We start from the raw sequence: 12,539 nt of genomic DNA on the forward strand, positions 1-12,539 counted from the left end.
TATTTTCTTATTCAAGGGAAGGAGTACAAGAGGGAAGTTATATGTGTCTAAAGTTGGACCATCAGTATTGGGGTGGTTTGATAAGAAAAATTTGAACATCATCCTAGACCCTAATAGTGAGGAAAAAGTGTTGGTTGTAGAAGATCAAAGTAAGTTGTGTGATGTTTTGTGTAAAGAGTTTCCAGGAGTTTTTGGTGAAGTCTTAGGGAAATTGCAGGGTTTCAAGCATAAAATACAACTTAAAGCTAATGCAGAACCTAGAGTACATAAGGTAAGACCCATTCCAATGTTGATTAGGGACGAGGTGAAGGAGTTGCAGGGTTTGTTAGCAAAGGGGATCATAGAAGAAGTGGAGGCATCTGAGTGGATTAGTCCTATTGTCGTTGCGCGAAAACCTAATGGCAAGATCAGTCTATGCATAGACTTACGTCATCTAAATTAACTAAATGGTTTCTTTGTTGAAAGGTGCTTCATGGTTCTCAACTATAGATCTTTCGGCCGCATACCACCAAGTTGAGTTAGAGCCAGAGTCTAGGTATCTTACGGCCTTCATCACGCCGTTCGGTTGCTATCAGTTTAGACGAATGCCGTTCGGGCTGGCGTCAGCTGCGGCTGTCTTTCAGCGGTTGATGTATAGATTGTTAGGAGATATGGATATGATCTCATTTTTCCAGGATGACGTTTTAATTGCCGCAAAGAACCAGGTGGAACATGATTGTAAACTTGAGACAGGTTCTAAGAGTGTTGGAGAAGACTGGGTTAACAGTTGAATTATCAAAGTGTACGTTTAGTCAAAGGAATGTTTCATATTTGGGGCACATCATTAGTGAGGAAGGGGTTAGAGCTAAACCAGAACTGATTGTGAACATTGTGAATTCAAACGCACCTTGTACTAAAGAAGTGAGAGCGTTTCTTGGAATGGCGGAATATTGTGCGAAGTTTGTGAGCAATTTTGCATCAAAGACATTACTTGCCAGGGAAGGACAATCTTGTTGCGGATTGTCTGTCTAGGTTGCCTTCCCCACTTGAGGAATGTATGGATGACCCCTGGGGTGCATTTAGTGTGGCTCTTGTGCATGATTCAGGAGCACCTGCTATTAGCAATCAAGAGTGGTTGGGGGAACAAGAGAAAGATGCAGAAATTAAGAAGATTCTTGAGTATATCTGTATAGGCTGGCCTAAGAAATGTTTTATTGAAGATGGTTTAAAGTCCTTTTGGGAAGTCAGAATGGAGTTATCTCTTGAGAAAAATATACTTTTTAGGGGTGATAGAATTATTCCCCCTATTTCTTTGAGACAAAAGATTTTATAGTTATGTCATGAAGGACATTTTGGAATTGGAAGGAACAAGGCTATGGTCAAGAATATGTTTTGGTGGCCAGGAGTTGATAGAGATACGGAAAAATTTGTCAAGAATTGTGAAGTGTGTAGTTCTGCAGACAAAACTCTCAGAACTTTAAAACCAAACATGAGTGATGGTTTAATCCCGGATCTTCCATGGGATACCATTGCTGTGGATATTTTTGGACCAATGGGGGTAATGAAAGAGTATGGGTTAGTAGCTATTGATCTTTTTACAAAATGGCCTATTGTAAGATTTGTTGATAAACGTATTCAGCTGCTCCCTGGCACTCGCCTGTATTTGCTGATTTTCTTCAAATAAACCTGTACCTATTTCCTACCAAGACTACGGAGCATCTTTACTCTGTACCATAAACAAATTGTTCAGAGGTTGGCAATCCCATATTTTAGACCCAGGCTTCACTCCCACCCATATATAAGCTAAATACAAATGTAAATATGGTTTTCTATTTGTTTATTTTTTAAGCAATTAGGCGGAGATGGGATGTACTCTAACTTCATCGCAATGTTTTATTGAGTCTAACAGATGACTGCAGATAAGGGTGAGCTCACATGTCACCCGAACTTCTAAAGTGTTGTTAAGCACTTGTGTAAAAGAAGATGTATGCTGTTGGACTCTTCTGTCCTGGGGTCCACATTGTGGCTCTAGGGCACAGACCTATTTGGTGTTGTGGTGTCGGAATTTCGTTTCTTTTAGTGCCGGTTTATCCATCTGACCCATTATAATGTCTAATGCACTTTAAATCCTCCTGTTTTACCAATGTCCTTCAGTGAGGAGTTTGCCTTGGCCACCATTGTTATATAAGCTAATTCTTCAAATGTTGGTGTTGCTCCTGCTAGTCTTTGTCACTCGCTTGATGATGGGACAGCTGTTTTTCATACAACCAGGACTCTGTCCTGTATACAGTTTAAAAATTATTTTTCTTGCTGCAGCACTGGTTTGGTTTCCCTTGAACAGACAGATAGCTGTCCTGATGCCGCTAAACCTGCTTATAACAATAGCACAGTGGTGGCTGCCAGCTATCTGGAGTGGTGGGGCAGGCAAACCGCTGCTGGGAACTCAAAACATACACTACACACAAAATATACATAACAAAAAAAACTAAAATAAACACTTACCTGACTCCGCTCCTAGCTCTGGACCGATCTGCTTTCCTGCAGCACAGAACCAGCCGACCTGCTTTTCCAATCATAGTGCTGATCTGCTTTGCTAGGATTGGACGGAGGGCCCTGGCTAGATGCTCCTTCAGGCCCTTTAGGCCTGTGCTTGGTCTCCACCCAGCTGCCTAAGACCGCTAGGTGGAGAGCTTCAAAGTGTGCATGTCACTTTGGACAGTGCAACACAGATGTCCAAAGTGACATGCGCACTTTGGAGCATCCAGTCTGCCACTGCTCCTGTCCTCTGCTGTCAATCGGCAGTGGAGGACGCGCCCTGTATGTCTCTGGCTTAGGGGCAAGCTGGCTGCTACAGCGCGCACCATGGTAAAAAATAAAATGGCAATGGAATCTTTTCATTGCCATTTTATTTTATTCTGCACAGCTCGTATCTGGCAGGGAGGTAACACTCTCACGCCCAAGTGAAGAAACCGCCACTGTGATAGCAACTTGCAGGATCTTTTCCTATATCAGTGTTGTCTGACTTTATTGTATGCAAGCCTTGCAGCAGTAGTTGTCGGTCTCACTTTCTCTTAGATTTCACCTCGAAGCCTGTTGTTCTGCTCTCAATCTGGGTATCAGATTTAGCCATTTTAAAGATTTTGTGAAGAGTTTTGTCTTCTTGAGAATCCTACAGAACAATCAATCAGTAATTTGTAGAGCGCGCTACATACCCGCAAGGGTTCCAAGGCGCTGAGGGAGGGAGAGGGGGGTGCTGTTGCTATTGGTTGAACAGCCAGGTCTTGAGTGGTCTCCTGAAGGTTAGAAGTTCTTCGGTTTGTCGTAGGATGAGGGGGAGGGTGTTCCAAGTTGTGGCGGCGCGGTGGGCGAAGGATCTGCCTCTGGCTGTGGTTCTACGGATGTGTGGGACGGTGGCCAGGGAGAGGTCTGCGGAGCGCAGTTTCCTGTTGGATGCGTAGAAGGAGAGTCGACTGTTAAGGTAGGCTGGGCCGGACTTGTGGAGTGCCTTGAATGCGTGATCAGGAGCTTGAAGGAGATTCTTTTGTCAACAGGGAGCCAGTGCAGGTTCCTGAGGTGGGGGGTGATGTGGTTGCGGCACGGGCTGTCGAGGATCAGGCGTGCAGAGGCATTCTGTACTCTTTGCAGTCTGTTGATGAGCTTGGTCGGGGCGCCGGCGTAGAGGGCATTTCCGTAGTCGAGTCTGCTGCTGACTAGGGCCTGGGTAACTGTTTTCCTCATGTCTGTCGGGATCCATCTGTAGTTCATGCGAAGCATACGGAGGGTGTTGAAGCAGGTGAAGGAGACGGCGTTGACTTGTTTGGTCATGGTGAGTTTCGATTCGAGGATGACTCCCAGGTTGCGTGCGTGGTTGGTGGGTGCGGGGGGTGTCCCCAGTGACTCGGGCCACCAGGAGTCGTCCCATGCTGAGGGGTTGGGCCCGAGGATGAGGATATCCGTCTTGTCTGTGTTTAGCTTAATGTGGCTGTCCGCCATCCATTTGGCGACGGCCTTCATTCCCTGGTGGAGGTGGATTTGGCGGTGAGAGGGTCCTTGTGAGGGAGAAGATCAGTTGCGTGTCGTCGGCATAGGAGATTATGTTGAGGTCGTGAAGTCGGGCGCTGCGTGCGAGGGGCGCCTTGTAGACGTTGAACAGCGTCGGGCTGAGGGAGGAGCCCTGCGGGACGCCGCAGATGATCTTGGAGGCTTCGGATCGGAACGGGTGGAGTCGGACTCTCTGGGTTCTGCCGGAGAGGAAGGAGGAGGTCCAGTCCAGGGCCTTGTCTCGGATCCCTGCGTCGTGGAGTAGAGTGCGTAGTGTGCGGTGGCAGATGGTGTGGAAGGCGGCGGAGAGGTCCAGAAGGATGAGGGCCGCCATCTCGCCGTTGTCCAGTTGTCGTCTGTGGCGGCGATGAGGGCGGTCTCGGTGCTGTGGTTGCTGCGGAATCCTGACTGGGAGGGGTCTAGGATGCTGTCTTCGAGGTAGCGGGTGAGCTGGATGTTGACTATCTTCTCGATGACCTTCGCAGGGAACGGAAGCAGGGAGATGGGCCGGACGTTTTTGAGTTCGCTCGGGTCCGCCTTGGGTTTCTTCAGTAGAGCGTTGATCTCTGCGTGTTTCCAGCTCTCAGGGAAGGTTGCGGTCTCGAAGGAGAGGTTGATGATGTTGAGCAGGTGGGGGGCGATGGAGCTGCCGGCTTTGTTGAAGATGTGGTGTGGGAAAGGGTCAGACGGCGAGCCGGAGTGGATTGTGCCCATGGTCTTGATTGTGTCTTCGATGCTCACGTTGGCCCAGGTTGTCATGGGGTTGTGGTTGGTGGGGTGCGGTGGGTCCGGTGTGTTGGGGCCTGTTGGGGTCATCCGGGGGTTGAAGCTGTTGTGGATGTCGGCGATCTTGCGGTGGAAGAAGGTGGCGAGGAAGTCGCACAGGGCTTGTGACGCGGGATGTCGTTGGAGCTGGGGTTGTAGAGTTCTTTAACTACGTTGAAGAGTTCCTTGCTGTTGTGTGCGTTGTTGTCGAGGCGTTTTTTGAAGGAGGCTCTCTTGGCGGTCCTGATGAGGTGGTGGTTGCGGATGGCGTCTTTGTGGGCAGTGCGGCTGACTGGTGACTTTGCGCTGTGCCATATGTTCTGCAGCTTCCGGCAGGTGCACTAGGAGTTCCGGGGTGAACCAATTGGCTCTCTTGATGGTGTCTTTGATGGGGTTTTTTTTCAGCGGGGCTAGGGTGATGACGCAGTCGTCCATCCATCGTCTGAGGGTGCGCGCACCGTCATCTGGGTTGGCGGGGTTGGTCGGAAGGTAGAGTGCGAGGTTTGTCTGTAGTTGTGCTTCGGTGATTTTGCCCCAGCGGCGACGGGGGATCTGTAGGGTGTGATGATGTGCGACGGGTTCCGAAAGGTGAAGTGGATGCAGTGGTGGTCAGTCCAGGTGTGGTCTGAGATGTGGCTGAAGGAGATGTGGGGGCTTGAGGAGAAAATGGCGTCTAGCATGTGTTGGGCGATGTGGGTCGGCGTCGTGACGAGCTGTTCCAGTCCGAGGTTGTCTATCGGGGTGGAGGAGTTGCTGTCGTTGATGTTCTCCAGGTGGAAGTTCAGGTCTCAGAGGAGGATGTAGTTGGTGGAGGTCAGTGCGTGCTGATGAAGTCTGCGATGGCGTCGCAGAATTGTGGTCGGGGTCCGGGTGGTCTGTAGACGAGGGTCCGTGTGGATCTGGAAGTGCATGTGTTCGGCGGTGCTGAGAGTGTCGTCGGTGGTGCTGAGAGTGTCGTCGGTGTTTGTAGAGACCCTGATGGTCTTCTTGTGGACGATGGCGATTCCTCCTCCGACTCAGTTGGTGCGGTCTCTGCAGGCGATCTTGTATCCGTCGGGGATGGCTATGGCGATGTCTGGAGAGGAGGCTTCGTTCATCCAGGTCTCGGTCAGGAAGGCGACGACTGGTGATGCGGTGTCGATTAGGTCCCAGAGCTTGATGGCGTGTTTGCGTGCGGAGTGGGTGTTGATCAGGATGCATCGGAGCTTGTTGTGTTCTGTCGTGGCGGGAGTTTCTGTGTCTTTGATGCAGGAGAAGCTGCAGTTCTGGTAGGTGAAGTGTGAGGAGTGGGTGTGCTTCAGGGTGGCCCTGCAGCAGTCCTGGATTGAGAGCGATGAGGGTGCTGGCATCGTATCTGAGGCGGTCTTCATGGTTGGTGAGGGGGCCAGGGGTTCGGGCGCGGTCCAGGCGCGGACGGACACAGATGGGCTTGCCTTAGGTGTGCCTTTGGTGCGCCAGCGGCGCGGCTGCTATTTTAAGGGGAAGGGAGAGGGAGGAGCAGCTGGGAGGCGGGTGGCAGGGGGCGCAGGGGCAGCAGCGGCAGGAACAGTGGGGAATGGGCACGGGGAGCGAGGCCACACAAGACGAGCAAGGTCACACAAGAGGGGGAACAACAAAATGGTCAAGGGCACAGAGGATCACAGGGCACAAACGCTGAGAGCGCTGATGGAGCTGCAGCGGGAGGGGGGGAGGTAGCGACCTACCTGGCCAGGTCAAGGGTTGTCAAAGATGGTGAAAGGCCTCTTTCAGTTAGTTACGGTCTGAAAAGGTGTGAACATACTTTTGTGTAAATCGGTGTTAAGCCTGGAAGCCAGTCTGTCCATGGATTCTTCTGGCATGCCTAGTTGAATGCATAATATTCATAGCAACTTTTAAGATGAAAGTATGCATGGGACATGTCTGGTTGCCTTGTGAATTTGTTTAGTCACTAGAGATGCTCTCATTTCCTACAGGCCTGCATGCACCCTTGACTCGTGTAGCCTCAGGTTCTGCTCAGCCTCAGTCTCCCACACCAGCTCACTGAAATCAGCCATGGACACTCTGCTTTCTGCTGATAGTCTGTGTGGGGTCAGGTCCCTGGCTGCATTTAATGAGGGTAGGATGCAGCGGTAGGAACCATTATTAGGTCATCATCCACGCTCTCCTCTTGTATGGTGATACAACGTTGCCAGACTAAAATTGGCAGTCATTGTGTTCGTTAATATGGACTGTGCACCTGACACACATAGCTGTTCCTTGTGTGAAAGATCTTGGTCTGTGGTCGTGTTGGTGGTGGTCTTAATGTGGCAATAATAGGAATAGTACTTTGTGTGATTGTGCCAGACGAAGCAGAAATCCATCAGACTGCTATAGTGGGCCTCCTGGTAGTGATAGTTAAAGCAGTGATCGTTGCATTTGGCTTTTTCAGCAGTAGTAAATTTGGTTGCCTTTGCAGTCATTGTGTTACTTTTTATTTGGCAGCACTCTAGTATTACTGCCATGCTGACAGCAGAACTCAGTAGTGGTCCTCATTATAAGTATCAGGGATTTGGAGCGGGAAAATTGGGAGCCGGGATGATTCCAGTTGATATCCACACGCCAAATTCCACCAGTTATGGGTCTCCCCCTTGCTCTCACCAGGAAAGGGGAATAACTGCATGGACTCTATAATAACAGGTCATTTTCTGGGAAAGTGTCAAGCGGCACTGCCAGTGGATGGGGGTATTCGGAAGGAAAGGTTGGCTTGTGCCTGTCCGGGGGATCATAGTTTGCTCTCCAGTACTGCTGCAGGGATCGGGCTAGGGCTACGCTGTGATGCTGCACATTGAGATCCTACAGCAGTCTAGTCTGGCCCAGTCTCTCTGGCATGGAATTATTGGGTCTGGAGTTTGCAGACCCGATAATTTCAGGCTCAGAGAGACTCCGCATTGCGGGTTGAGGAATTCTACCCGGCGTAATTGCTCCAGGTGAAATACCACAACTTATAATGAGGGCTTGTGTTTCTGGCACTACTCTTTATTGGCTGCTATCATGTATCACCGCCGTAGGCTTAACTGCAGCTTTAATCATCATGGTAGTTGCAGTTATTGTGGTCATTCTTTCTTAATAGGGGAGTAGTGTTAGTAGTAAGGACATCTCTAAGAAGTAGCAGCACAGTCAGAAAGTATACTAGATCACTAGTAAGGGGCTACAACTCCCTTGCTATGCTTCCGCTGGCGCCCAAACTTAAGTGTGGTGTTGTCGCCACTCCCCATCGCTGTTGGCACACAAGTCTGGCTTAATACAGTGGTGGGCTCCTCGTTGTCCTTTGCTATAGGAACATTCAAAATCTCACCTCAGTCACACATTGCAGTGCCTCCAAGCCTGTGGAAGCAACTAAACCAAGTAACCCACTGTAGCTCATGGGCAGGAAACAGCGTTCATTGCTCCATCGAATCCAGTCAGTGTTTCTGCAAAACGTCTGCATCTGCGTTTGTGATGCTGCTTATTGAAGCATCACACTATGCTTCAAGCATGACCTGGGTTGATCTCCCCCCCCCCCCCTCCCTCACATTACCGCACAGTTTCCTTTTTTCACAGGTATGTCCCCTGTTCCCTTGTCCTTTCTGTCAGACTACAGCTTGTTTCCGAATCAGTTCCTTCAAACTCTGCCAAGTTGCTCCCACCACCTCCTGTTTGTTTTAAGAGCAGCCCCCATTCCTCTCTCTGCCTATCTCCTCCTACTCCTGCTTGGTTTTGCTGAATTGGTTTTGTTTACCATTGCTTACATAATGAATGGACAGCAAAAACAGTACTGAGTGTGCATAGTTCGCGTACAGCACCGCTCCATTGGGGTGTTGGTGCATTCCACACTTCATAGTTTTATTCTATTTAATCACTTTAATCTTTCCTATTGGTTCTGTGCTCTGATGAATGAAGTGACAAGCTCACTAGATAAAGCCGTTATTCGTTGGTAAAGTAACCAATGTGCATTCCACTATTGACTCCCTATTGGGAAAGTGCTATAAACAGCATTGTGAAGGACACGATAAGTGTGAATGTCCCCTAGCAACAAGGGTTTGATAAACTGCATGGGCAGGAGCTGAATGCCAAAGTGTATAGGGTAGGTGTGTGATTAGCCAGGTAGGATGGGAGGGTTCTGGGGTGGTGAATCAGGAAACCTGACTGTCCATCTCCAGAATAGGAAGCCTCCAAGGGTGCTGATGTGTGGCAGCTAGAGGGGTGAGCGCCCATGGGAGACCATACCCAAATGGGTTGTCCCAGGACTGGAGTACACCAAGATTAAGTCAGATGAGCACCTCACTTACATGTTTTTGTTGTGGTGACCCTTGCGACAGATGAGTGCCCTCGCCATTCTGCATCCTGGTGCATCTGACTTCAGACGATGAAGAACTGTTAGTGAGTAGTCATATGAGAACATCACTTTAGGACCATTAAGGCTATTGTGGGGTCTCTGTCTCCTATTACTAATCTTTTGGGGGTACTAGCACCTACTCCTGGTGATATGAAACTGTAGGGTAGAAAGATTCTGGTAAATGAGTTTTCTGAGACTGACTATCTAGTAGTTTCTCCAGGGAGGGACTGTTCAGTTTCTTCAATGTTGACCCATGGGCACTCTTATTTGGGCCACTAATGTTGAGAAGGGTCCTTTAGGAAAGCTGCAGGTACCACAAATAGGTAGTTCCATAGTCCGGAATGTTCTAAGTCACTATCCTAAGCTTCTTGGGTATCCAGATCATTATGGCCCTTAATGAGTTTGAGGCATCCCATAGGATTCCTTTTGCTGTGTTACCGATTCAGAGTGGTCTGTATTGGGCCCATTACTAAGGGAAGTTGTGGTAAAAGGGCACTTGGATTAGGCTACCAAACATCTGTGCACTGGCTCTGAGCACAGTTGCGGAGGCCACTCCTGTTAGAATGGGATCGCCTTGGTCACACCGATGACGACAAGGCTTTAGAATGTCTGCCCTGGCCCTCATTCTAATTAGGGGGACTAGGAGTATAATAGGTGGCCACACTATAAAAGCATAGAGTAGGCAGAGGACTTGTGCTCTTCCCTGCATACACGTGATCACTCTTAAATTAACACGATCTGTGTGAGGAGCTGTGCAGGCCTCTGCCACTGGGTTTTTATGCAAGGTTTGCATTACAGCTATGCCTTATGTAGGTCACTTCATATAAAACTCTGTATTTCAGTAGTATGCTTGTGATTGCAGTTCAGGAGGATTCCAGCTGCTCTTGAATAGGGAGTTTGGATTTTTTGGTGCGGTTATTAAAAATGTAGCCTGACAAATACTGAATTTCTACTAACCTCCCCCCAAAAAAACTCCCTATTTAAGAGAGGCCGGAATCCTCTCCTCTGATCTGCAAGCAGACCATAGTAGATCTTGCCTCTGAGAACAGTACTCCACACAAGAAACTCAACCACATCTCTCATTCTTCATGCCCTGCCATGGCTCTCCATCAATACAAGAGCTCCATTTAAGACTACATGCAGATGCATTAACCAAGTCCTCCACTGTACCGCTCCCGTCACCGTGGTTGGAAAATAGTGTCTCTGCAGCTCAGTGAGGATCAAGAAACGCTCACTCCCCCCTTGCTCAAGCCTCCGACATTCAAGCAAGAGCGCTGCATGGGACCCGCATTCTCTGGTAGTGCAACAAGGCTCTGGAACTCCCTCCTAAAGCCCTTTGTATGCCAAGTGAGCCTTGTAGGGGAAGGGAAATCCTTTTAAGAGATATTTTCTCTCTGGATTTCCCTTCTCTTTTTGAGACTCGGGAGCAGCAACATTGTCGTGGTGTCACCAGGGCTTTAAGTGGAAGCTTTTTTAATATTTTACACAAGCCAAATGTTGCTGCTTATTTATCTTCTGCAACCAACAACCATCGACAAAGCCAATAGTCCTAGCTTGTAGGTATGATGTTACTTGATGTATCATATATTTTGATGCAATGACAGAAACAGCAAAATACAAGTCGGGTGGCACACTAAGCTAAGCACAGATTTTTAGCTTACTTGTTTTTAAGACGCCCTTAATTACATTGGCCACGCCCCTTTGAGAGACCCCTCAGTTTTTTTCATCCCACTTAAAGCCCTGCCCTTAATGCCTCTGGGTCAAGGGCGCGTTGTATAAAATAGCAAACAAACAAATGAATACACGCCTGAGTAAAGCTGCCGCGAGGCCAGTATTCCTGCTGCAATCTATGCTGAGTGCCTCTGCAGTGCTGGGAGCTGTACAGATGGCAGCACGAGCGGTTATTAGTGCCTCGTAATCCCTCCGCATCCTAGAAGATTAAGGATATCCTGGAGCGGCGAGATCAGCTGACATATTTGTGTGTAATGACGGGGCGTGCTTTGTGCTGCTCTGCCGAGGACACGCTGCCCCGGCTGGGGAGCCAATCTGCATTTAGCGGCGCCTCCGTCCTTTATGAAAGCCTGTTTGTCTCCACGGCGGTGCCACGAGACCACACGGCCTGTCGATGGTTGACACAAATTAACGCGCTGTCTGTGGAGCTTGACTCTCTCTGGAGAGGGCACTCGCGGGAAAGTTATTTATTAAACGGGGGATCGGAGGCATGGACTTTCGCAGGACCTAAAGCATGGCGCAGTTTGTGCAGGTGTTGGAGCGCCCCCTGTAGGATGGAGGTGGCCAGGGTAGGCGCGCGCAGGGAGAGGCGGGGGCCCGAGCAGAGTGGATGCGGCACCGCCGGGATGCCTTCGCACTGACTGGGCCATGCATGCGGGGTTTTCCGCAATGGATTCCCGGGAGGTGGACCTGGAGGATTATCACTCGCCCTTTGACTTCGACGGCGGAGTCAATCGGAATTACCTTTTCCTGTCACCTGGGGAAAGCCTGACGCCGCCCGGGTCACCGGCTCTGCAGCGCTCTGGTAAAGGCTGTCTGTCTGTCTGTCGCTCATGTAAAGTCAGACGCAAGGGAAATAAGGCAGGCACCTGTTATATGCTTTAAGACTCCATATGTGTATGCATACAAAATATTTCATGTCAGATTAATTTTTAAAAGTAATAATGGTTTTCTGTGGACTGGGTTGACTTAAATAATTTATTGGAATTGTGATATTCAGTCAAGTTTCCCAGTCACTGCAGAAAGCAACATTTTCTGTATCTTGACTCGGTCTTTAACCGTACGTGAGGATTGCTTTATGCACAGTACAATCCTAGTTGCAAGTAGTAAGGATGTGCAATGTTTGATTCATATAGTACGAATTGTTTTTTTTTCAACAGTCTTTCTGTATCCAGTTAAAGCTTTTGAACGATCTTTGTTTCCAGTAACTTGTGTTGATTTTCAAGTACATCTTCAAGAAAAAGCCTTTCGGTCAGTGGAGAGGTGGTTCTTAACAGTTTCTGTTACATTATGCAATCTGTATTCGGGTTTTAGGCAGTGGTCGAACTGGGTGGGATCGGCAGGGTACAGCGAGCCCCGATTTTTACAATTTTATAGAATCCATTCCCCTACTTTTTTTTTTTTTTTTTTAAAGCTTCCCAGGATGGCAGAACTAGCCAAGGCCTAAAGATAAGGGTCGTCCGTTCGGAGACTCGCGGGTTGGGCAGAGAAGTAAAAGGACTCATTTCATTCTTGCCCAGGGAAGACGAGGACAGTGTCCACTTATCCTACTCTGTCAACTGCCCCCCTATTTCTCCCTTTTCTTCCTCTTATTACCTCTGTTCCTGACTTTCTCACTCCTCCTCTCTTGCTGAAAACGTGACTTCAAAAATTGCTCTTACCCTCTCTTTCCTCTCCTTTACTTAATTCG

At 48.9% G+C, this 12,539-nt stretch overlaps 1 protein-coding gene across 2 annotated transcripts in view; it reads left to right on the forward strand.

Moving 5' to 3' along the window:
- The window catches only part of TPD52 (tumor protein D52), a 347,528-nt gene that overhangs the window by 212,899 nt on the left and 122,090 nt on the right, over positions 1-12,539 (forward strand). Inside the window, exon 1 of one of the 2 annotated variants that reach the window (XM_078687111.1) lies at positions 11,102-11,654. The exons of the other annotated variant lie outside the window; for it this stretch is intronic. Coding sequence (XP_078543237.1) covers positions 11,498-11,654 — 157 coding nt within the window. The 5' untranslated portion in view covers positions 11,102-11,497. Of the gene's footprint in view, positions 1-11,101; positions 11,655-12,539 lie in introns of those variants that run through there. 2 annotated transcript variants of the gene reach the window in all.

This window comes from Lissotriton helveticus, chromosome 4_1 (genome assembly GCF_964261635.1).
Source record: "Lissotriton helveticus chromosome 4_1, aLisHel1.1, whole genome shotgun sequence".
NCBI classification, from domain to species: Eukaryota; Metazoa; Chordata; class Amphibia; order Caudata; family Salamandridae; genus Lissotriton; species Lissotriton helveticus.